Here is a 25,927-nt window from a genome sequence, read left to right as displayed (position 1 = left end):
ACCATAATAGCTATAGAAGCACGTATATATTGTCCACTAACAGTGTAGATATTGAGAGCAACTTTAGGGCACTAAAAGACAGCGCTGCACATTTTCTAAACTCAAGTGGGTCAACTAATTAGCCATGTATGGCTAATTAATAATAAATCTTGCTTTTCTTTCTACTTGCCCTCAGATCACAACAATTGGACTCAAAAAATGTACCATGTCTATCCACCAAGCTCCAAACTCGGTACTTGATACCATGCCATAATGAAAATGGCACTCACGAGGAATGTCAAGCACAAGTGTAGAATGACATGAGTTAATGAATAAATCTATCTTAATAGCAAACCTAAGTTAGAGTGCCAGCTCGTGAGGTCAGTGCATGATCCACCTCAGCAATGGTGTTGGAGAAAAGGAACTAACCCGTTGCATGCTACCAAGGTTTGCAAATGGCTATAGGAATGTCCATACACTCTAAAACCATAGAGGATGGAAATGAGATCCGCAACATAGTTGTTTAGAGATCTCACAAGGAAGAAGTAAACGAGCAATTTTGTAGCACAAGACTACTCCAATAGATACTAGTCTAGTCATCTACCTTAACATTCACTCCTCAAGGGTCCACTAAGGGAAACTTGAAACTCCACAAGTCTAAGAGGGTCAAAGAGGAGTTGAATATGAGGAGACATATTCTATGCGTTTGAGAGCTACATCCTTTCCTCCTCATTAGAAAATAGGAGATATGAAAATTATAGGCCACATGCAGCTTTTCCCTTTCCTGCACCTGTTGTACGAGATACTAGCTTTTGGGAGCAGTGAACCTAGGCATCTATCCTTTATTTATCATTGTTTTGCTTCCTTCATGGAGGAGTCATCGTGTAGACAAATCTACTAACCAATCCCAAAAATAAATAAAAATCAAGAAACAAAAAAAACTAATTAGCAACAAAAGAAGTACTCTTAAGTTTGACTAGGGTTCGACACATTCAAAGCCTAGTAAGGTCCATCAATATTCTATTCTCTACTAGTTGGTGCATTTATGTATCTTGAGATAGTTTTCTTAGACAATGTTATGCTGGTCTCCCTAGAACTATCAATCAAAGGGAGTGGAAGTACATAGTCTCATGACACCATAGGCTTAAGGTTTTAGCCTTGTGATAGTGTTTGCACGATCTACTCATGCATACTCAGACTCACAAAACAAGAGACATTTACATTGAAAACATGACAAGGTCATCAACAAGACTAGCATGCCTTTAGTAGTTTCATTAAGGAAGTAATACAATATATTCAAAAATGGTCAAGAATTGACAATCATTTACCTTTAAAAGGCTTTCCAAGGATTTTATAATAGGACTATCATATGATAGCAACACTTGTGTTGCAAAAGCAATAGGCTCTAGAAATTGAGACATGATAAAAAAAGTATTTGCATCTAGTGTGTAAGAACCACTAACATGGTTTATGCACTCTTGACTACCATTTTGTGTTGAATAGAGGCTATCAATACTTCCAATCTATATGGGAACATGTAAAAAAACCATTACTTCTAATTGGTTATGTAAACTTCACCATCAACAACCATTCCATTAGTTTCCTTCTCTAGAATATTTAGAAGTTTGGCAACTTTCTTTAAAACCTGTAGTAAACTATGAAGCCATACAAGCTCAATCAAAATGACATATTACACACTTAGTTACCCTCTAGACAAGTTGAAACTTCTATGCATTACCATCATAGTGTAATGGTTGTCGGTCTCTTTTGGCCTATAATACAAATTAAACAATAGGCAAGAATCAATATCCATAGTCCAATTGCGTGTATTTCATTTATAGATTGATTTACTTGATCAAAACTTAAAACTTGCAACTCTTGTTAAAAAAACCTTGCATGTAAACTTAATAAACTCAATAATATGTATAGTAGAAACTGGTTCTACTCAATCTATATAGTTAGAACCATATACAAGAAAAATTCGAATCCTTCATTTAAAAATTCAATAGCAAAAACATAGAAAATTTTGGCATCCCCCATGTAGTGGTAGCTACCTTACAATAAATGGGGCCTTGCTAAGGATCTTTGTCAAAGCATGCTTAATACACCCTCCTAGCTCTTGACCCCATATTCTTCTACCCCCTTGTATAATAATGGCTCAGCACATGCTTTCACCTAGGACTCCTAAGTTCAAAGACGATGTTTGTAGTAGTAGCAACAAGAGTAGCATTAGGAGTAGTCACAATAATGATGATGAGATTAGTATTGCACCTTCTCTTGTAAGTATGCCTAATTTTCCTCTCATGCCTCCGTGCACACAACTCCTTGCAAAAGGCTATGATGATAGTAGTTATAGTATTGATTATGGTGATGATATCGAGAGTCATATCACATCTTCTTGTCGCAGTGTCTAGTTCTCTACACACAAACCACTGAGCCCTACGACTACTACACTGTGGGAAAGTTGATGATGGGATCTGCTTGCATGGCCTATATTTGGAAGCCTTAAGCACAAAAGCTTGAGATATGTTAGAGAAGGTGATCTTGAGCTATGATAACATTTGAAGGCTCATCACTCAAAGAGATCTTAAATGATTTCATTAGCAAGGGGCAACCGCAATAACAAGTCATGCAATAGAAAGGAGATCTCTTTGAAGGTCTAGTACATCTAAAGTACCACATCATATTTTGGTGGAAGAAATAGTACCAAGGTGCAAATCACCAATACTTTTGAAGGTTAGAGTAGGATAATCATGTAGCCATCAAGGCTCTATGTCATATTACTAATACTTCACTAGGAAATACAAAAATCATTGTATCTGCATTACTTTTTCTATTGATAATATGCTCATAAAAAATAGAAAACCCATTATTCTCTACCTATCCACATGGCACAATGTTACGAGTGCTATACACCTACACATGTGCAACAAGTCACAATTAGGTGGTGAATAGAAATCATAATGAAATTTCACAAAATAAGTAAACAACATCTTATTTTCAAAGTAATGAATTAAACATGGCAACATTTATTGGGGATCAAAAAAGCAATTGTCCTTGGTTGATTTGAAAAAAACAACACAAGTGGATATTCACATGCTAGTGCTTCCCTATGTAGTAAATCTACACTAAATCAATGAAGAAAAACCAAAAAGGCCATACCTACTGCCTCATGTAGCCAATCTGCACATCCATTATGAAAATAAGGTAGCCATAGATTTTTCAAACACTACCTCATGCAATGAATTTGTGCCCATTCAAAATTTCACATGATTATGAATCGTATGTAGACATTAGATATTCATAGATTGGAGTAAGAGATGGCTTCTAGATCCACTAGGGTTCCTCAACAGAATGAATTTTATACTTGACTAGATACCTATGATACTAAGTGTGGTAGTGGTTTGGTCATGGTCAAAATGGTCAAGGATAAGTTCATATACTCAGATTCTAGTATTGTCCCCAAGTTATGGAGTATCATTTCTGACTATTGTGATAAGTGGAGTCCCCTTAAAGGGTTTGATAAACTAATATAAAATGAATTGAGGATTTGTTGCCCAATTTGAATGCATTATCATTAATCTTGTGTACCATACAAAATGGCCTATAATATCTTAGTGGTTTTTTGGTTTTATGGTTTCTTTCGATTGATTTCAATCTTCACTTTTCAACGGAAAGCCATACTAAATCATGTTCCTTAAATTATATTGGCTTTAGCTGTATAATGTTGATAGGCTTTGGCAATTATATTGTGAATTCTAGCTAAAGTGTATACATGGTGTTGGCCAATGAGATTACCTTGTTTGAAAGATTTCAATAGGACTAGCTTAATAGCCAAAATATGTGTGTGCTATAAATAGTACGAGTTAAAGAATGTCCATGGGAATTACTACACTATGGTGCTTTAAAAAATCTTCATACTTGAGAAAAATAATAGTACGAGTTAAAGAATGTCCAGGGGAATTACTACACTATGGTGATTTAAAAAATCTACATACTTGAGAAAAATAATAGCTATCTAATCTAAACATGTGAAACTAATTTAAATATATTATAAGCATAAATAAATTTTACATTTTAAGAAAAAATTAAATTAAATTTCCTAATCAAGTATAAATTACTCAATTTAGTTCAACTATTATTGCTATCAATTCTTCTTCATGTGTTTAGTGTCTTGTAGCAAAAAAGCCACTTTTGTAGCAAATTGGACCCTCTACAAAAAATTCGCACGGGAGAATTTTAAGATATTTAACAAATTTGACATTAGATTAGAGTAGTGATATTAAAAACATGAGACTAAGATTATGAAGAAATGGCTTTAGGGAAATGTAACCCACATAAGGTAGTGGTTGAAAAAAAGCTAAAGGGGTTCAAAACAAGTTAGAAAGCATATATTTCTATGTCCACCTTTGAGACCATTTTTGCAAAAAAATAAAAAATAAAAAATACTTATAATAAAAATAATATTCTCTAAAAAGAATTAAAATATTCATGAAAACCACTTTGATATATGTGAGACACATTCCCAATAAGGAAATTGTAACTAAGTAAAAAATATCAACTTTTTCAAGAGCTCCAAACAATGCTACCAAGGGTTGTCTTATCCAATTTTCTTGTACTTTTAAAAATTCAATCCTTGTAGATAATGAAATTTCACTTGACACTTATTTCAAACCTTCAATTTTACTACCTAATGATATTGTCAAATTTCCATCCAATTTTGATATCATATGCACATCTTATTTCAAATGTACTTAGATAATATCTAAGCCACTTAAGTGGCAAATGATGAGACTATAGTTAGCTAACTTTTTTTAAAGGTCCAATCAAGATTTATGGGCTATTTCTAAATATGATTCTATTAATTTTCCACCATAGAATAACATAGTTAAATTTTAAATGTAGAAACTAGGAAGTATTAACATCTTATCATTCTTGTACTAGGTCTAGCTAAAGTCAATTCAACATGTACTTAAAATAAAAGTTTAAATAGGTACACTCCTAATTGTTTTTTAAAAGGAAATTTCATACTATAAGAAATCCTAATAAAGGCACCCATAAATTACAATAGTATGTAACATCTTGATTTAAGATAATCTTACTTTTTAAAAGAAATCTCGATCAAACATATGACTAAATCTCAAATGTAGAGTTTGTTGTGTTCATTCAAGGTAGGGAAGTTCTAATTGTCACCGACAAACATCTAGAAATACTGGTGTTAATGGCATTTCAAGAAGACTGAATGGGAAGGCTAAAGTGCAAGTCCAGAGACTAATTTTTAGAAGGATTCTTACTTTGTGGAGATTTAGTGTGTTATTTTTGGATACTTGTAGTATGTGTGTACTTCATGGACATCGGATTATCATGGATTTATTATTTTGTGAGAGATGGCTCACAATACCCATGTACATTGTATCTATCGCCCACAATGTATTACTTTGTCATAACCGCAATTGTTGTATAGGGTATGCATATGTATTTGTCATTGTATTAGTGTATAGACATGGTCTAATTAGACTAAGATGCAAGCATATTTCAAGGTTTGACTGAGGGAAGGTGAGGGGAGTAAACTCCGCAAATGGGGCGCTATCCTAGAGAAGTGACCTAATCCTAACCTTAAATTGTATCTATATAAAGGTGGGATGTCTCACTTGTATTTACCCTTTTGGTGCATCCATCTCTCAAAAGCTCCGTCAATGCAACTATTGAAGCTTTCTATTATCTTATTCTATTCTATCATCTTGCCTCCATTGTTGAGAGTGATAGAGAGAGAGTGAGATGTATTGAGTGAGGGACTGAGGGAAGGTGAAGGTCTTTGTAGTCTTCTTGTCTTGTTCTTCTTCTTCTACTAGCTACTCGACTCATTGGTATTCTTGGTGGTAATGTGAAGGAGCAATAACATTGGATTCTGTTTCTTGGGTCATGGAACCATCTTCGAACCTTCAAGCTTTCAAACTACAATATAGGAAGGTAAGATAGGTGAGTTCATTACACCTTGAAGCTAGTCTTGTGTTATTTCTTGCTTGGGAAAGAAAGAAGGATGGATGGTTAGTTAGAGCAGAGTGTTGAGAGATAAGGTGAGAGATTAGCATCGCCAAAGCGAGTTGTAACTTCTGAAACAATAGAAGTTCATCCTATGTCCCGGTTGTTATACATTTAGCCCAAAAATTAATGCATCTCCATGGGGCCATAGTGGTATTGAATGATCTTATTGAGGATACTAGCTTCATGAGGTTTGGACATTTAGAATGTTTTGTAGAGTCATAAAAAACTGAGATTGTTGGATTGGTAGGGCTTGGATTTTACTTCAAAAATGAACATTTTAGTCTCAGAGGTCACTATATGTGATCATGGCTTATAAATATGTGCATTGGTATTTTATAAAAGGTGGTTGTAGTTTTAGGGGTATGAGATGCATGACTCAAGGCTAAAATATGAGAGCCTTAATAATCAAATCTTAAAAGGGAGGGGAGGGGGGTTAGGGTCAAAAGGCAAATCCAACACTGTTTGGAGCAAGCTAATGAATGGCTTATAACTAAGCCTATAAAGGCCCAAAATTAATAGAGCTACTAGATTAATGAATTTTATACCTACTGACTTTGTTAAAGTAGTGAGTTTGAACAAAGCCTTTAAAATGCTTAAATATTAAAGCCTTAATGTAATTGAAGAGAGCCACTAGTGGTGGGAGGATAATTAGAGGCCATCTTTGAAGCTTAGTTCTAAGGCTTTTAAAAAAATCATTTGTCGTTTGATCAAGGTGGGTGAAAGAATTAGATACGAGGTTTATTTAAAAAGAAGACATGGATCACAAATGACTAGAGACAAAACTTAGAGATAATGACATGTGAATCTCACAAATCAAAATAGCATTGCTTAAGAATGCCCATTTTATTTACAATGTAAATACCAAGAGGAGTTCACAATGTTTGCTTAGCATCTCCTTTCTCACAAGAGGAGTTCACCAAGGCTTTGAAAGCATGGGCAAGAAGAAGTCATCGAGGTATGAGGGAACTTGAGTAGAATACATGCTCCACTTTTGGCAAGATTTAGTGCCAAATGTGACAAAGATAGTCAACACATATTGAAGTGAGGGCAATCCCCTTGAATCATGGACAAGAAGCATAGTTAGCCTCATCTGCATGCAAAGAAAATGCTCAAAATTAAACCATTGGAGGCAAATCTCCTTAATAAGCATGATGTACAAAGTGCTCACCAAGGCAATTGCTAATAAGCTCTTTCCCATCCCATAGAGGCATGTCAATCATCATCAGTGTAGATTCATAACGGACCGCCCATTAGTAGACAATGTCTTGAATACAATTGTTATTGTAGATTGGCAAAAGGCATCCATGTATTATTAAAAAAAAACCCTCCAACTCGATGTACATAAAGCTTTTGATAGGGTTACATTGAGCTATTTTTAAAAAAGTCATGATAAAAATGGAATTTTGCGAAAATATTGTTGATTGAAAGTAATGGTAGGCTATTAAGTGCTTTTGGAGTGCATAGAGCATTTGACAAAGATGCCCAATAAGTCCTTTTATTGTTGCAATTGTGATGCATCCATCTCTTTACATGACAAAATGGTTGAATTTGGTAAGATTAATGGAATAACATATAAGGGTAAGGGCCAAGGGTTTTCAAACATCCTATTGATGATGCTAGAGCTAGTCAAGGAAAGCATATATAGAGCCATGAAAACACTAGAAATTTAGGTAATGTTGTTGTGTGTATTTCAATTAAGGATCATAATAGTTTCCACTATAGAACTTACTATTCAATGAGCTTGATGTCCACAACTTTGGGAAGAATAATCCTTTGGCAAAGTCTTCTTTTCAGGCATAGCAAACATGAAGCAACTCTCCACATTTGACATAATAGCTTCATACTTATGATGTTTGTCTAGGAAAATCAACCTCTCAATCCAAGGCTCACATATCAAGAATATTAGCATCACTTTCCTCTACAACTCTAAGCAAAATGAGCAAGTAGAAACCTTGAACCACCTTCAAAGAGGTCTCAAAGCTGAGATACTTCCAAACTTGGAAGCATAAACTCCATGAGGATCTCCATACCTCCACAAGTACACTTGTAGTTAAGGGGTCTTCAATGCAAGCACTTATGGCCTTCTTCTACTTCATGACCTTCCTTCTTTTGAACAACAATTGGGCATTCACATTAAAGCACACCATTGGCAACTTAGCTACACACACACACTCTCCTTTGTGGCTGCTTCTAGTATTGGTTTCATAGCCTCCTCACATTCATGACAATCACCTCTTGTTCTTCTTTGTTCTCTCTCTCTCTCTCCCCCCCCCACTAGGCTCCAAACATGCATCCCACTTAGCTTTAGAGCTAATAGCTTAGCCTTTTCACTTTTTCACCATCTTTCACATCAGTAACAAGGGCATCGCTTTGATTTGGCTTTTGCCACCATCTTGTGCCCTTGTCAATCAGGGCATCTCTAGTAGCCACTGTTGCTTTATTGAAAATTATGATCCTTAGCCTTACCACCTTGCTTTTCGTTCAAAAAGAAGCATTGGCCATCTCCATTTGCTTGCTTTCCATGCCCTCCTTGATGCTAAATTGAGAATGGCGCCATGCCACATCATCAAGTAGCCAACTTAGCATATGGGTTGGTCTGCCGATTGCTACTTTCATGTATCACACTCATTGACTAACGTGCACTCCATAATAGCCACTATATGTTGTCAATCTAGTAGATTGGTAGTCAAAGAAGGTAACACCAAGTTGCTAAGCTTTCTATAGTCAAAACTAACCTCACACTCATAATCTATTGCAAATATATTAAGGCTCCAACCTTTGTAGCTGATCATGGTCTTTGCACCAACCCACAACCCTAGAACTTCTTTGATAGATATTCACACATCTAAGAGAAACCTTGCTAGTTATGAGAAAACCCTAGAACTCTCACTTGTAAAGGCACAATAACCTAGTTATTAAAGCATTCCAAATATATCATGCCAAAAGGTACAAAACCATTCCTGCATTGCTTGCTATAGCCAATGGTTGTGACACCATCCCATCCTTACTTTGGTTTGGGCCTTTAGGTCCAAGAAAGCAATATTATTTGACACAAGAATAGTATCATCAACATATAGAGCAAGAATAATAAAATATTTGTCCTCCCTTTTGATGTAAAGATTTGGGTCAGCAAAACATGCAACAAAACCTTTAGATGTGAGGAACTGATCAATCTTAATATACCAAGCACGAGAGGCTTGCTTCAATCCATATAATGCACGATGAAGCTGGCATACAAGATGCTCCTTTCCTGCAATCATAAAACCTTCAGGTTGCTCCATATAGGTTTCTTCTTCAAGATCTCCATTGAGAAAAGCCGTTTTAACATCCATTTGGTGAATTTCTAGATCAAATAGTGTTGCAAAAGCCAAAATCATACGAACAGTTGTGGAGCGCACAATGGGAGAAAATGTTTCTTGATAATCTACTCCTGCAATCTGTGAGTAACGAAAGCCTCACAACACCATGCTTACTAACCTTCGTTCAATGTAGGGATTCTTGTAACAAAGTTTATTGAGACCAAGCGCAATCTTTCCAATGTGTTAAATGTGTATATCTTCCATTTGTTCAATCTTGCAACAAATTCAACAAGACTAATTGTGTTGCCCTCAATGTGGTGTACATGTACAGTTTGCCAAAGAACACACAATGACAACCCTGTTGTGAGAACTCAAGTAAGCCACATCCAATGTTGCATAAAATGATGAGTTTATCATGCTAAGTGACATAGACAAGGAGCCTCGTGACAATGTAACAAGCATGTTCAAAGAGCTGCATGCAAAACAACTTCCAATGCGGATAAGAATAATGCATATGAGTGGTCTAGATTGCATTTGCACAAAGCTCATCCCTTCAATATGGCATAACAATATGATACCTCTGTGTTGTGCTTTGGAAAGTTTCTAAAGATGCTCGTTATAATTTGGACCAACTACAAGCCTATCTTTGCTAAAGACCTGGCAAAAGCTTTCAAGTAAGATATGCTCGTTTTGTTGGGTTAAAACTGGAAGTCTTCACTTCTGCTTCATTTTAGGGAGGCAAGCGGTATTGCCGAAATACGATTATGCCAATATGGTTGTAGCTTAAGTAGTTTCGAGCATGAGTGGGTTCAAACCTTGGGTACACACATGAGTGAGTAGTTTTGAGCATGAGTGAGTTCAAACCTTGGGCACACCCTTGAGGCATCTGTCAAACTTCGGGCAGCTCCAGACAGAGAAAAAAAGGAAAAGAGATAAAGAAATATGATTATAAAATTACAACATTAATCATTTGGGTATCAGACATGCATACTTTCAGGTGGGGCCGGCCTTTCCGGACTCCCTGAAGCTGCGGGCGAAAACAACTCCGAACTTCGAAGTCTGCCTTTGAACATCGACTCACATGCTCTCTCGACTCTGTAATGTCCATTTCCAAATAGCAGATTCCTTGTAGGAGTCAGGTATCTCTCTGTGTCTGTCTCTCTCTGTCTTTTGTACGCACATACAGCAGACTCGTTTACGTACAAAGGACGCTATGTTCGATGTGCGTGATCACACACACACACACACACACACAATAATTTCACCTGCAAAAAGATTAGTATCTGCAGACTGGACTATTATACAAGCACCTTGACACTAGAGAGAGTAGTTGCACATCTTGTGATCAAAATACAATGAATGCTCGACTTGATGAGCTGTGGTCAACAACTGCGATGGCAATATGATGTTCCTTGCTAGTTGTCCTATAGGTAAAAACAATTCCTACTTTATCACTTTGTGCCTCTTATGATGGTCTCGATATGGTTGCACATCATGAATGTAGGATTTTGAATGAATTCACTAGAAGCAATCGGTATCTGAGTATCAGTGTGGGTGCCATGAATGCATGCTGCCTATAAATAGGCCAACTGGTGCCACAACTGGTAATCAATTCGCCAGGCCCATAAAGTGGGTGACCAGGACAGCCTATAGTGCCCAAAAAGAAATATACTAATGTACCTTCCATTTGAAGTGCCTAAAGCACACAACATGATAGGAAAAGACAACGTCAAAGTTTGTAATGTTCTCATCTAACCCAAATTGAGACTCATAGGCAAGAGATGATACGAGACACATCTCCTAATGCCCTCTTAGATCTTGGATGTGGTGAAAGGCCAAAGAAGATGCAGATTTGAGGGTGGTAGGAAGACTGCTGATGAAGTTTGTCAACAAAGAATGCCAACCAAGGAGCAAGACCCTCTCTCTAGATGAAAGCCTGATCTTATGGAAGGCCACCAGAGGTTAAGGCAAATGGAGAGGCCTTCATAGATCAGTCGGGGATGGGTGAGCCAAGCCTTTGGAGTTTGACCTAATTGTGAGATGATAGTGAGGAGCTATTGAAGGCCCTATAACCTACAAAGAAACAAGGAAGGCCCAAAGTAGACTGTAATACTCGAAGAAGCTCCTTAAGATTCTAGAAATCCCTCTCTAAAGTACAAAGGGCCAAGAAATCTATAATGCATCATTGGTATCATCCCCCTCTCAAAGGGATGGGAGGAATGAGAAAACCACCAAAGGAGATGGTGGGGGATGGGATGGAACCTATGAGATGGGGATGCACAACTAGGAATGGATGCAACAATAGACAATTGCCTTGGAGGACCCTTCACAAGGGAGGGGGAAAGGTCCAAGGAGCATGTAGAGCCCCCTTGCCTGCTAACTTGTCATAAGAGTGGTTTCTGTAGAAGAATCCTTAAGAAAGACAACCTGCTTGGTGAAGACAATTTGGGTATTGAGTATAGTAAGACCATGAAGTGAGAGAAGATTGGAAGCCCAAGTTTGCAACAATCTCTTAGACTATCACGATTTCTTGGATAACTGACACAGACAGTAAGAAACTAAAGTGTTCGCTTTCCAATGCAGCTTCTAATTCTAGTGTGTGCTGAACCATCATCCAAATCTTTGGATTCCATGTGAATTGCTATAGTGTACGGCTGCCCAAGGATCACAAGATATGAAGAAGAATCCTATACAAAGAAGTGTTGTTTATAGTGAATATCCCCAATAGTAACTTTCACATTAGGACATGCAGCATACAAGTCCCTAGGAGTATTATTTGTAGCATGTATCCTCCATCCATGCTCTTTACCCTCTGACCATTTGCCATTTTCATAAAGACTCCTGACCATAACATTAATTTCAGATCCATGATCAATTAAAGCAATACAAGGCACCTCAAGATCTCCCACTTTTACTAGCCTCTCTATGGTTGGTCTAGCCTAGTGTTTCCATGTATAGTGGCCTCTAGACAGAACATGTTTTGCTTTTTCTTCACTAAAACACACTTGATGCACTTCTCTTGAGGTGTGGCTACAAAGCATCGTGTTTTCAGCATCAACAACTGCATTTTTAGAATCAGAAATTGCATTTACAGCATCAGCAATTGTATTTTCAGCATCCTCATCATCTTCCTTCATTGCTTGTACACCTTGTAAACCTAGCTCTTCTTCTCCTTAAACAATAGCATTCATTGGATCCCCAACAAACCGTAACTTTCTCTTTATAATATCAGTAATCTCCTCATGAAATTTTCACTTGGCAATGCCAGAATTTCACCCGAGGTGAATTCTACTTTGTTTGAGGTGTAAAATCAACCTAAACTTTATGACCGATTGTCATTGAATGTGTGTATTCAATATATACACAGGCAAGTCTAGTCCCACAGGCAGTTGGATAGAATCCTTCATTGATCATCTTTCTTAAGAGTTTTCATCCATTGTACTTTCATCCACATAACAACGTTGACAATCCAGGGGCTACGACTTGCAAAACACTGCCGTAGAGAGGCTGAGCCCACAGAAGGATGGCGCATCATTGGCTACAAACTGCTTCCGAAAAACGAATTGAAATTCCGCCAATGTCTTGGGCTTGGGTTGTGACCCCATCCATAAAGCATATGCCCTCCCTTGTAACACGATCCATGTGTGTTTGATACGCTGTGTGTCATTGAATTGGTGTAGATCAAAGTGTGACATCCAGTTGGCCAGCTACGAATCGATGGTTGTCTCATCATGTTCGTTCTTCTCCCCTTTGAAGGGATTAGGTTGGAATTCAAGAGGCAGAGTCCGCATGGCTGAGGGCACAAATTGACAAGCGATGAATCTATATTCTGCATGAGGAAGGAAGAACCTTCAAGTCGATGCCCATGTTTATGTTAGGATCAAGCTCTATGTAAATATCAGGTTAATAATTATCACCTTAATTTACATGACTGATTGCATAGTGTCTTGACAGTGATATGAATCAAATTTGGCTCCAGTAGCAAGTATGATAGATGCACTAAAAATGTGCTGTAACTTCTCGAATGCACCATAGTACTTGAAGTGTTTGTTTTCTTAATGCATCTTGTTACTTGAGGTGTTCTTTCCTTTCACTTATATAACTTGCTGCTAGTAAGCCAACTTTTAAGAGTGCTTGATTGCACTAATAGTGACACTTGAATAGCAGCATATATAATGCATACTTGTCATTCTGTATGGTGCTAAATGTGATCTAAATTGAATTTTATTGTTATTGATAGTGCATGAAGTCATATCTTAATCTAATGCAGCGGATCCAAAATTGTTTCCAGGTCAGAGCTCCGTCATGAAAGCAACATGGATATCATGGAGCCAAATTCTATAGTTAAAGATCAAGGATGGTGTTTTAGCTCTTGTGGCTATTGTAAATCAGAGGGACAAACAAGTGCTACTTATGGTAAGCCAATGCACACTAAGGAAGCTTATTGGTAAAAAGAGTCATTGAGACACATTGTTGTTGTAGACTTTGGATAGTCCCTTCCTTCCGTGGAAACTAGTAGCTCTATCTCTTGTAGTACTCAGTCCGGTTGGATAAGGAGTTGGAGAGCATGGAAAAATACAAAGTTCTCACAGGCTTTTCGTGCAGAGTCGGAGCATTTTCAGCTAGGAAGGGGGTGACTCTTTTCATATGTCACAGGGGTTGTTTTGTTTGCACAAAGCTGGAGCAAGGTCACCCATCCCAGAGGGGCCATCACACAAACCTAGAGCTCAGAATGATCTTTTCACTTGATAATCAATTGGAGTGGTTGTGTGGGATGTCTGAAGCAGATTAGCCATGAATCTCAGTCCCATTCCAGCAAATAGAGGGGAGGTGAGAGATTCAAAGTGGATAAGCACACCCTGCATCTTAAGAGTAAGGGCCTTTTCTTCTTGTGTTGAAGTAATGTAAACCACTAGTCTGTCCCACCCATTTCTCCTCACTCTTCTCTTCTCCTCCCTATCAAACAACCTGCTGTAATCACATAGCTACCAATTAGAGTTAGCTTCCAATTAGAGTAGCTGGCATGGGAACACAAACAGCCATTTTATGTAAATTTATTAGCATTGCTCTGCAAGGGCTGGTGCCTGGTATGTATTTTAGTTCTTTGAAAAAATTTTATGTACACCTGGCAGCACTTCCTTCAAAACGATTGTTGAGAGTCCAGATTCAATAACAGTCAATTCTGAGGCTTTTTTTCCACACACACACACAACAAAGTGTGTGTAGCTTAGGCAACTTTTACTTTGTTTGTCAAGGTAATCTAAGCTTTAGAATCATGACATTGTATTCGTTGGGTCTCATAGGCCACTTTGGTCTCTTTAGGGACGTCAATATAATCTCACACACTCTCTCATCATTAATATTGTAACAAGAAGAGTGACAAGAGGGTGTGAGAAGATATACTAGGGTTTGCATTGTGGAAACACAGCATGTATGACCAAGATTGAAACACAAAGACTCAGATAGAGATGCAAAACTCAAACCCTAAATGCAAAATGCAAAACACAAAAGACAAAAACTCAAAACTCAACACAGAGAGAAGAAACTCTGAAGTGAATGAATGCTGTAAATGAATGTAAGTGTACAGAATGCCCAAGGGCAAAGCAATGTAGTATTGGAGAGATGCCCATCGGAGATGGATCCCGAGTGCTATGACCACTAGTCGGAGGGTCGGAGTGCGGGAAACTAGTCGGAGTATTGGAGTGTGGAAAACACCAAATGCTAATCCCTAGAGTGTTTGGGAACGGAGGCGACTGCAGAGGATGATGCTTGATGATGAGGGTGGTAGCAAAAAGCTACAAACACAGCAGTAGAAGGGCCGCCTGGAGGAGGAGGAAGGTTGCCAGCTGTTGCTAGGTAGAGTGAAGGCCAAACGCAAGCTGTAGGAGGTTGCCAAAAGGTGTGGGGAGAGCACTGCCAACTGTTGCCTAGTAGAGGAATGTTCGAATATAAGCTAAAGGAAGCAGATTGTGTGCTAGCGATGGCAAAATAGTCCAAATGCTGCAGGGAGGAGGGCGCCAGACAATGGGTGATAGCCAGGGAAGAAGGTGCTAGGCACTGCAAGAGCTGATAGAGGAGTGGTCAACAGTGGCGAAGGGTAGACCACCATGTGGGTGAAGGCTGATGGCTGAAATTTGCACTAAAATAATAAGACTGAATGGTGGGTAGCTTAGATGTTGAAGGGTGCCCCAAAAATTAGGGTTTTCGAGGACCATTGAAACTCTCTCCAACCGTGCACTAAATTTGCATTTTTCAATAATTAAGTGTGTTATGGGGTTGTTTAAAAATGCTAATGAGTTGTGAAGCGTATTTTAGCTCAATACTTTCTCTCAGGCCTAAAATTGAGTCAAAAAGGGGAGGTGAGCAATGTTTACCCCAAGGTGTCCCATCCCAAAGCAACCAGGGCGTCGGACAAAGGGCGCACGTTGGCTGCCTAGTGGCCTATCAAGACTACAGAGGCGATGGTTACCTTACCAAGGGAGTCCAAGTAGTCACCGTAGAGAGGATAGGGCATTGGACAAAGGGTGCATGTTGATTGCCCAATGGCCTACCAAGGCCAACAAAGGTGGATGAAACCACATTGAGCTTTTTTTTTTTTTTTGGGTGGAAAGTTCATTTTAGGGGTGGCGGTAGATTAAGTAACAATTACCTAGAAGATGAGAGTAGGGATGGTACACCCAATACACCGCAAAACAGTACAAGCTTACCCAACCACTCAAGGATGTCGATGACGTAGTTACCAAAAATGTGTCGTCCTGTTTTATGTCTCAAGGTCTCGTTTCGCATTTCGTTTCGTTGGCCACGAGGTTTTGAAAAATACTAATTATAATAATTAAAATTATTAATAATTATACATTAAATTTATTACTATGTAGATCCTAGACTTTAGAGACAAAAGTTCAAAAGCCTAGAATATAAATATCAATTTCATCTACTCATCTAGAAATTAGTATTCACGATTCACAAATCACAAGCTACTATATACACCATGATTCATTATATATGAGAACATACGTGCAATACATTTAACATAATTCAAAGTAGATGTGAAAGATAAAACTAATGCTAAAGACTCGTGACAATATTATCATTTATATGATAGAAAACATTGCCTTCTTGATTTACGTAATATTCAAGAAGGTAATCTTCAGTTAGTTCACGCAAGTTTTAGGACATTAGTTTTTAATGTTTTTATTTTTCAAATGAAAAAATAATATTTTCGTTTTTTAGAATGTTAGTTTTTTAAAACGTTTTAATATAAAACATAGCATTTTCATTTTTTAAAAACGTTTTTTTTGGTAAAATGTAGTATTTTCGTTTTTAAACATAAGTTTTAATTTATAACACAATATTTTAGTCTCTCAAAGAAAATATTGAAAATGTTTCAATGTAAAATTCAATATTTAAAAACTTTTAGAATGTTAGTTTTAAATGCTTATATTTTTAAAAACATAGTATTTTTATTTTTTTTAAAAAATATAGTATTTTCGTTTCTTTAAATATAAGATTTAACTTAAAATGTAAAATTTCTATTTTTCACAATGTTTTTATATGAAACATACCATTTTTGTTTTTTAAAAACTTTTCTATATAGATCGCGGTAATAAAAAAGTGCTTGAGTGCCCGTTTTTTCATTAAATGGCCAAAGTACCCCATTTTGGGCATCTAGCAGTCATGGGAGGAGACATGTGAGCTCCAAGAGAAGTTGTATGAGGAGACGGGTGAGCTCCTAGGAGTCGCAATGGTACCGACACGCGTCCAAGGGGAAGAAATGCAAGAGAAAGATGAAACAAAACCAAGCAAAATATATTCTCTAGATAAAACGTGTAGTAGGATAATTATGGACAAAGCATACCCTTGGGGAACTTAAAAAAAAAAAAAAAATCCTTATCTAAAATGTTTTGTTTTGCGAAATGAAATGAAATGTTTCGCTAGTTTCAGGGTTTCACATTTTGCTAGAACGAAACACGTTTTTTGGTTACTATGGTCAATGACGAGGGAAATGTGATAAAGTATCATGGGGAGGAGGGTGGTGGTGTAATCTGCCGATAAAAATAGCTTAGGATCCATCTAGTGATGCTCTGCACTATGGTATGCATAATATGCTACATGCTGAAGAATACTCATGCAATAGCTGTCACTTGGACATTGTTCCTCGTGGGAAAATTGTTCACTTGCCCAAGCGCCCCAGTACAAAGATGATGAAATCGTACAATGCATAGGGAAAGGTACAATAGGTGGAAGGTGTGAATAAATACCCTAACACAGAAACACAAATAACACCGTATGACAAAGGATAGACTGATAGAAGAACATAGTTAGGGTTACGGTAACTTAGAGACAATGAACACAAAGAATGAATGAAATGATATGACTATTGAATATACAATGCTTATGCAACAAACTCACTATGTAGTGAATGAATGCTGTATCTCGAACTCCTGTATCTCAAGGATTAGGGCAGGGGTAATGAGCTAGAGAGTGTCGTACTTCGAACGGATCCTGAATCGTAGTAAGTCAGCCTCTGCATGCGGAACACTAGCAAATGCAGCCAAGGAAGACTAGATCTGATATAGACAGCAGTGTATAAGAGAGAAATGCTAAAAATACAGGTGATGAGAGAGAAATACTAAAAACACAGGTGAGGAGAGAGAAATACTAAAAACGTAGGAAAAACCAGCAGCAACAGTCAGCATGCTGAAATCAGCTTTGAACAGTGTGTGGTAGGCTGGAAACAAGCGCTAGACTGTTGTAGACAGCAATGGCCAGCTTGGACTGTGATGTCCTCCGTGTCCAAGTTGTGGGTAGCAAGTTGAAATATCTGAAATCTGCAAAAACGAGATTAAGGCTGAATGGAGGGCAACATATCTATTTATAGAAAGTTTGGGTCTCCCAAGTGGATTTGTGCTTATGGGATACAGACACTCTCTAGAAACGCATTTCTTTTTAAATAAACAAGTTTTTTCCCTTAATTACGCATGTTTTGGGGTTGTTTAAATGAAGTTAATGCACTTTTAGCTCAACACCCCCCCTCAGGTGGCCCAACAACGGTGCTATGAGAAGTAGACTAGCCAACTGTTTTTTTTTTCCTTTATCGTTTATCCCAAGGAGTCCCATCCCAAAGCAGCCAGAGCATCAGACAAAGGGTGCACGTTGGCTACCCAGTGGCCTACTAAGACTATAGAGGTGATGGTTATCTTACCAAGGGAGTCCAAGTGATCACCTGCGAGAGGCCAGGGCATTGGACAAAGGGTGCACATCGGCTGCCTAGTGGCCTATCAAGTCTTGCAAAGGTGGATGGAATTAGTAATGAACTTATTTTTTTAGGAGGGATTTGTAGTTTTGATAGACTTAACATTGAGGGTTTGAAACCAGTTTTCGTTCTATTGAATATCCATGCCCCAAATAGGAGAGTGATAAGGGATGGTAGATCCAAGACCTTCGAAAAACAAGCATACTATCCCTACCATTACTAGGTATTTATGAAGAAGTTCTGGCTAAGGTGTGGGTGACACAAATATAGCAAAGATATGAAGCAAGCAAGACAAGCAAAGCAAGCAAGCAAGCTAGGGAGAAGTTCCTTGAAAACTACCATGTGCAATGCCATGAATATGGTGGATCCAGAGTCGACCACTCCAAAAGAATGAAAAGGGATAAATGCGCACAGATGCATGTTTACATGAACAGAATGCCAATGCATGGGGTAATGCAAAGAAAAATGCAAGATGTCATGCTTATGTAAAATACAATGCAATGCAATGGTGCCACTTGGACAATGCCCTCATAGGGGAATTGTTCACTTGCCCAAGTATCCTTTTACAATCATGTCATCTTGACAGTGTGGATGAAGTTACAAATGTCCATAAGTACATTACAAAAGAATAAATAAATGAATAAACTGTAAGCATCATCATTGTCACTATCAAGAGAAGTAGCCACCCCCTCTTAAATTGAAAGGGAAAGCAAGAGGGAAGCACCCTCTCCTTGTCAATTTGAATAAGTAGGGGAGGGTGTACCCAAGCCGATCCTGGGTAGAAGGTACTGAAGAACTAGCTGGTTGAATGCTTTGGTTAAAATGTCTGTGGGGTGTGGACAGCAAGCTGAAATATCTGAATTATGTAAAAGCGAGATTAAGGCTGAATGGAGGGTAGCATATCTATTTATAGAAAATTTGGGCCCTTCCAAGTGGGTTTGTGCTAATGGGATACAGACACTCTCTAGGAACGTATTTCTTTTTAAATAAACAAGGTTTCTTCCTTAATTAAGCATGTTTCGGGGTTGTTTAAATGAAGCTAATGCATTTTTAGCTCAATAGAAGGCTGATGTTGAAAACAAGTGTCCAAACTTGTAGAATACCAAGAAGGATAGGAACCCCTTCTCAACTTGAGTATCGATGCCGAAGAAGGAAGAGAAGCTTAAGAATGTTGGGCTTCGTGTGGTGCCGAGAACCATTTGGATGAAAATGATGAAGTATCCCTTCTAGAAGAACAAGGAGAGAAGACATCGCCATGATAGCATTAATAGAGATGCTGCACGATCCGCCTTAGGCTAAGGGTAAGGCCACCATCTCATACAGCAAGGTGGGGAAGTGGTCCTAGAAGGTGCAGTGGATGCCTTAAGAATGGATGCATAAAGTGCAATAGGTGAACCACTAGCAGAGACCAATCAGCCAATCCTTCAAGAGTAGTGAAGGAGATGGGCTGTTGAGATTATCCACATGCCACATATCCAATAGCCGTTGGGATAGATAGCAGAAGGTGCAGTGGATGCCCTAAGAATATGTGCCAAATGTCATGGTCCGTCCAAGTTTAGAGAGATGGCCAATCTCACCAATTGGTTTAGATGGAGTAGTAGCACTCGATGGAGGAGTGTAAACCGAACTGTACGTGATGTGTCTTTGGCCTTCTACCCAAGGATTTCAAAATAGCCATAAGGGAGACCTATGGTGTAGGCTCTGCATCTGCAGATGTAGTGCTCCTCACTCTCTACTTCCTCTTGGCATAATTTGCAAATCCGCTTAGCTTTAGGGATGTGGGCTGCTCTCTCGGTCTTGATCTCGAGTTGGTGGGAGGATACCCAAACTTGGCTACCTGTCTCTCATGTGGAATGTATACATCTAGGTATTCAACACACACACACACACACACACACACACACACACACACACACACACAGATTAACGTTTTCCGATGGCCGAAATTGGCCTATGAGACAACCATGTACAATGCTAGTCGTCACTAGATATCAAGTGTGACATGCTAATAGATGGTCAGTTATATATTGTGAAAAGAAGCTAAGGTGATATACAAAACAAAATAGTGCTCATGTAGGGATACAACGGGAGGATGAGGTAGTATATGTCTAGTTGTGTGGCTGAATGATATCCCTATATCTTGTTCCACCTAGTTAGGATCGGTGGATAGAGTATGTCATATATCCTGATTGAAATAGTATGAGGGTAGCATCTGGATTGGGCTCTCAACTTTGTTAGCTATTGCTTATATTGCGAGTAGATCTTCCTCATCTCTTTCTGATGTAGCATCTATTTGGTAGCCGTGTATTCGCAAGCGGCATGCTGCTTTGATATCCTTGGCTCTTTGGATTATCACTCCTATTTGTGTGGGTGCTATGTGTGTGGTCGCTGTCTGGAAGAAATCAATGAGTTGTGATTGACGTCCCCCTCTCTGTGTAGTACCTGCTCGTAGTAGTGATGTGCAGAGCCTCTAAATCTTGACTAGGAATTGGCCTAGGTGGCGCTGGTGTGGGGACTCTATGACTAGTTTGAGGGAGTTGTCTCCTCCAAATAGCAGGGACCACCTAGCTCAGACTGCACTATAGGCTTTGCATCTGTAGATGTAGTGCTCCTCGCTCTCCACCTTCTCTTGGCATAGCTTGCAAATTCACTTAGCTCGGGGAATGTGGGCTGTCATCCTAGTCCCAATCTCAAGCTGGTGAGAGGATACCTTGATTTGACCAATAGCTACTCGCCTCGCATGTGGCATGTATACATCTAGGTATCTAGGTTTCTCAATGAAGCCAAGAGAGAGCTCTATTTACATCCTTTGGAGACCAAAATTGACCTATAGGACAAATCAAATGATTCATTACATTCCACTTGGGATATTAGTGCCATGAAGGCACATAAAAAGAAAGAGAAGAAAAATAACTAAAATGGAATAAACTCTAAGCTCTAATGACTCATATGGGCTTTAATTACAACATTGAGTTTCTTTACAAAAATAAAGGGTAGCTAAATCCCATTAGAAGATACGTTTATTTCTGGGAAAGTGCCATGGCGGAACTCCATGATGTCAAAAATAACAGGTATGCTTTGATACCATGTCAAAATAAGCGATAGCACAGAGAGACAATACGGTTTGCGGCGGGGAGTAACATTGAGAGAGAAGAGAAACTTAGAAACACAAGAAGAACATGGTGATGTGATGATACACTGAATCATGCAACGAGAAGAAAAGCTGATATAGCAAAAATGAAGCTCAGAAGATAATTACATTGTCTTGTTTGAATTAGGCTGTAGCACTTGTGGGAAATCTGCACAATGAAGGGAGTGAAATGCAGTCCTGTGGGCGGTGGGCTATCGAAGTAATCACTGGAAGGTGACGGATAGTTGTTGAGGGAGTGAACCGCAATCCTCTAATGCCGTTTAAGATGTGGAAGATGATCACTAGTTGTTGAGGGAGTGAACCGCACTCCTCTGATGCTGGGGAGTGACTTGGGCAGCAAAGCACAAATCCCAGAGTGTTGGAGCTATCAAACGTAGGGAGAGCAGCCTAGATGTTGACACCAGGTGGATAATGATAATGCCAGATGATGGAAGATGAGGTGATGGAGAAGGAGCCAGGTTGCAAAAACGCAGATTCGAGTAGTCCCTGTGATAGATGAGTGATGCCAGGTGATGGAGGAGAAGCCAGGCTGCAAAAACGCAGGTCCCAATAGCCCTTGTGATAGATGAGTAATGAAATCATTGATGCTCGGTGATGTAGATTGTCGCAAGAGGCTAGGATTCTGATGCTAAGCTAGAGATGATGATGCCAGGCAAGGAGAATATCTCCACACTGAAAAACGTAGGTGAAGGTGGAGCGTGAAGGAGAAGGGTGCTGACGCTAAGCAGATGATGGTGATGCCAGGTGGAAGATGCTCCAAACACAAATCCTGATGCTGGAACAAGGCGCTTGAAGCAGAAGAGAAAGGGTGAAGGCAGTCACGAGCCATGAACCGCAATGTCCTCCTAAAGGGGTGTGAGGGAAATGGAAGGGGCTAATGAGATTAGGGAAGGGTGTCTGATGACAGAGGAAGAGGGGTGAAGAGTGACTGGTGGTGGGGTGGTCTCGAATGAATGAAGTGATTGCCTATTTATAGGCATAGGCTGTCTAGGGTGGCGCACTGGCGTGTGGGCGCCCACTGAAAAAGTGGCCAAAATGTGGACACCAATCCTTTTTGGGGCTGTCAGTGCAAAACCCTAAATGAAGTGTGTGAACTGAATAAGTGGTTTCTCAACACATGATGATTGCTTTTCTGCCTCGATACATTGCCCATTTATCATTTCTTTGTGCCTTTTTGCCTTTGGCTAATTCTATCTGTCAAATTTTAAGTTTAGAGTGGGATCAACTTATCCACTATGCATACTTTTGTCCCTTGTAGGGACTTAGTTTGCTTCATCACAACTATCTTCTTTGTCATATCCATGTAACTAACTTTTACTTGTGTGCCTTTTGGGATAATGCTAATGGACTGTCCCAAATCTATGAAAGGGACAACCTTGCTTAATTGTGCTAACAAACGTATGTTTGTAGAACGAAATCTTGTTCAAGCTTTGGGGCAAGATTCTCCCTATCCCATCAAGGGGGAGACTACCAATCCTTATCTCTTGCTTGTTACCTTCAATCCTCTCATTCCCCTTAATTATTGACATAACCTCTTCACAAAATGTGTTGAATCAAATGAATTCACTTTTCGTATCTAGTTGGCCAATTCTATTCGTAATGACTGTGTTGTGGGCTTTTCCTTTACTTTCTATTGTTTGTTTTTCATGCCTTGCAACTATTCTTGCAGTTCTTTGATGTGTTCCTCCTCCTCAATTATTTCTTGTTTCATTGTTGCCAACTCCCCTTGAACTTTTTTTAGCTCTTATAAGAGGTAAGATTCCCATGGTGAAGATTTTGCTGCTTGATGGGGGGGGGGGGGGGGGGAAAGGAAGAGAGAGAGTTGTATTAATGTCTACAAAAGGCCAAATTGGCCTATGAGGCAAAGTAGATACATTTGAAGTTCAAGAGATTATCATGTTTCCCAAGTAGTATAATGAAACCATAGTCTAAAGACGTGTAGCTAGGAAACAAAAAGTAATTGAAAATACTAAAAAGCACTAGGGATCAAAATCAATGTGGAGCTGTTATGGGGACCAATATCATCTCAAGATATCCCTCGTGGGTCTCTCCAGCATGGATAAGTTGTAGGGTTGAAGTAGAGCTTGTTAGTGACATGCTAATATTATTTGTATCCTTTGGTGGTGTCTCAAGCAGAGTAGTTGATTGGCAGGCCGTTGTCGTGTTGCTACACGAATGAAGTGTGAAAAACCCTGGAGTGTATTATCTGGCTTTCTTATGAATCTAGAGAGTCAATGCCATATTAGTCATTAGTGTCAATGTCCATAGTAAGGATAATTTCAAAATACGGGATTTTTGGACAAGTTTAGCCTATTTTTGATATTTTGGATATTATTTCTTGTAAATATCCCAAAAAAGGTGTAGAAAACTTCTAGAATAGAGTGACATGCAAAAAGCAAGTTGCTTTTTCAACCAATTTGGAAGATCTCATGCAAAAAGGAAGGGCTTCCGAAATTGCGCGACGCGCAATTGCAGTTTACAGACAATAAACAACACTCTGAACAGGGAGAAGAAGAAGGAGCGATCCGGGAGAATTTTGAATAGGTGTCTTGCAAATTTATCTCCCTTTCGAAGCCAATGGAACCATTAGATTTGCGGTTTAAGTAGCAGAGAATAAGCTAGTGTTTGGTCTGCGTTTTTGGTCTACCAGGGAGCTCTAGGAGATCTAATGATTGGAGATTGCTTCCGAGTAGTCCCAAACAAGGATTTTATTTATCTTCTTAGGTTCTATCAATACATAATGCTTTGATTATTGAGCTTTATCTTTATCTTATGTACCTCTTATCTATTCTTTTTCTTCTCTTCTATCTCCTATTCTCTACTTTCTTCTCTCTCTGATCCTTGGTGGATACGACCTTTCGACTAAACCCCTCCGACACTATGGGTAGTGTGCTCTGCATCTCTTGATGGCACGTCCTAGCTGTATGTAGCTAAATAATGTCCATCCTAATGATCCTATCAAGATCCTCTTGATTGAGCTCTAAGAAAGGGGAATCCAAGCTGTACTATAGAGGTGGAAGCCTGAAGGTGATGCTGATCTAAAAATGCATTAGCCTGACTTAAACAACCCCAAAAACACGCTTAATTAATGAAGAACCCATCTTATATTAAAAAGAAATACGATCCTAGAGAGTTACTATGTCCTACATGCCAAACCCTAATTTGGATGCCCCAAACTTTCTATAAATAGGTATGCAGCCCACTACTCTCCCTTAATCTCGATTTTGTAGGTTTTAGGAGTTGTATCTTTGCTGCCCATACCCCATTCGCAGAGAACATTGTAGTCAGAGCTTCCCATAGCCATTGCTATCATTTGGCACCTAATTTCAGCGTCCATCTTCTTCATCCATTGCTGGCAACTACATTTGGAGGCTCTTCTACTGCTAGCGATTGCTCTTCATTGACAATGTGCTGTTTTACCTATTGCTCAGCTGCACACACCCTTCTGGAGGTTGTGTTTATAGTCTGGAGCTGCTGCCTTGACATTCTCCCTCCTCCCCAAGCTGTGTTTTCTGTCTGTGGCTGTCACATTGACTTCCTCTGTCCTGTAATTTGTTGTGTTTTCATCCAACATTTGTCGCCCAATTTTCTCTCTTCTCAGGTACTTGGGTTTTTTGGTTTTTCTATCTTTTGCAATGCCAGGCATCCGATCTAGCCTTCCTTGGCTGCGTTTGATGTTGTTCGACACATGGAGGTTGCCTTGCTGTGATTCGGGATTTGTTTGGAGTACGGCACACTTTCCAGCTCTTATAACCTTTGCCTTGATCCCAGAGATGTGAGAGTTCGAGGTTCAATATTCACCGCATAGTGTGTTTGTTGCATGAGCATTGTATATTCAGTTGTCATTCACTTCATTATTCATTGTGTTCATTATCTTTGAGTTACCCTAACCCTAACTATGTTCTGTGTTATCAGTTTGTGTTTTGTCGCACAATTGGTTTTGTGTTTTCTGCGTTTAGAGCATTTCTTCACAGGCGATCTATATGTAGCTCATGTAGTTGCAACCATGTGGTTGTTTGACATACTAGCACTTAGTGTCACCTTGCAGCGCTAGTTGCCTAGATGACTCTAAGAGAAATTCTAGAGTATCTCTGTCTTAGGAGGCTCCAAAGGCTATCGAAAAAAAATTAGTGTGTGGAAAAGGGCCTTAGTCACAACAACTGGTGCTTTGATCTCTACTCTAACCATCTCATGTGGCAT

The 25,927-nt window shown here is 39.0% G+C and overlaps 1 protein-coding gene across 4 annotated transcripts in view; it reads left to right on the top strand.

Moving 5' to 3' along the window:
- Positions 1-10,294: 10,294 nt before the first annotated feature.
- LOC148034291 (arginyl-tRNA--protein transferase 1-like) overlaps positions 10,295-25,927 on the top strand; it is a 42,885-nt gene continuing 27,252 nt past the window's right edge. Inside the window, exons 1-2 of one of the 4 annotated variants that reach the window (XM_087679232.1) lie at positions 10,295-10,462; positions 13,615-13,739. In XM_087679232.1, coding sequence (XP_087535358.1) covers positions 13,640-13,739 — 100 coding nt within the window. In that variant the 5' untranslated portion in view covers positions 10,295-10,462; positions 13,615-13,639. Of the gene's footprint in view, positions 10,463-10,486; positions 10,754-12,729; positions 13,226-13,614; positions 13,740-25,927 lie in introns of those variants that run through there. The other 3 variants (XM_087679228.1, XM_087679229.1, XM_087679231.1) reach the window with 3 other exon arrangements.

The sequence above is a fragment of the Lygodium microphyllum genome, chromosome 6 (genome assembly GCF_053477565.2).
Source record: "Lygodium microphyllum isolate KBCC chromosome 6, Lygodium_microphyllum_v1.1.10, whole genome shotgun sequence".
Lineage (NCBI taxonomy): Eukaryota > Viridiplantae > Streptophyta > Polypodiopsida > Schizaeales > Lygodiaceae > Lygodium > Lygodium microphyllum.
The sequence above is the reverse complement of the archived record's forward strand: the minus strand, read 5'-3'. Positions and strand labels throughout refer to the sequence as shown.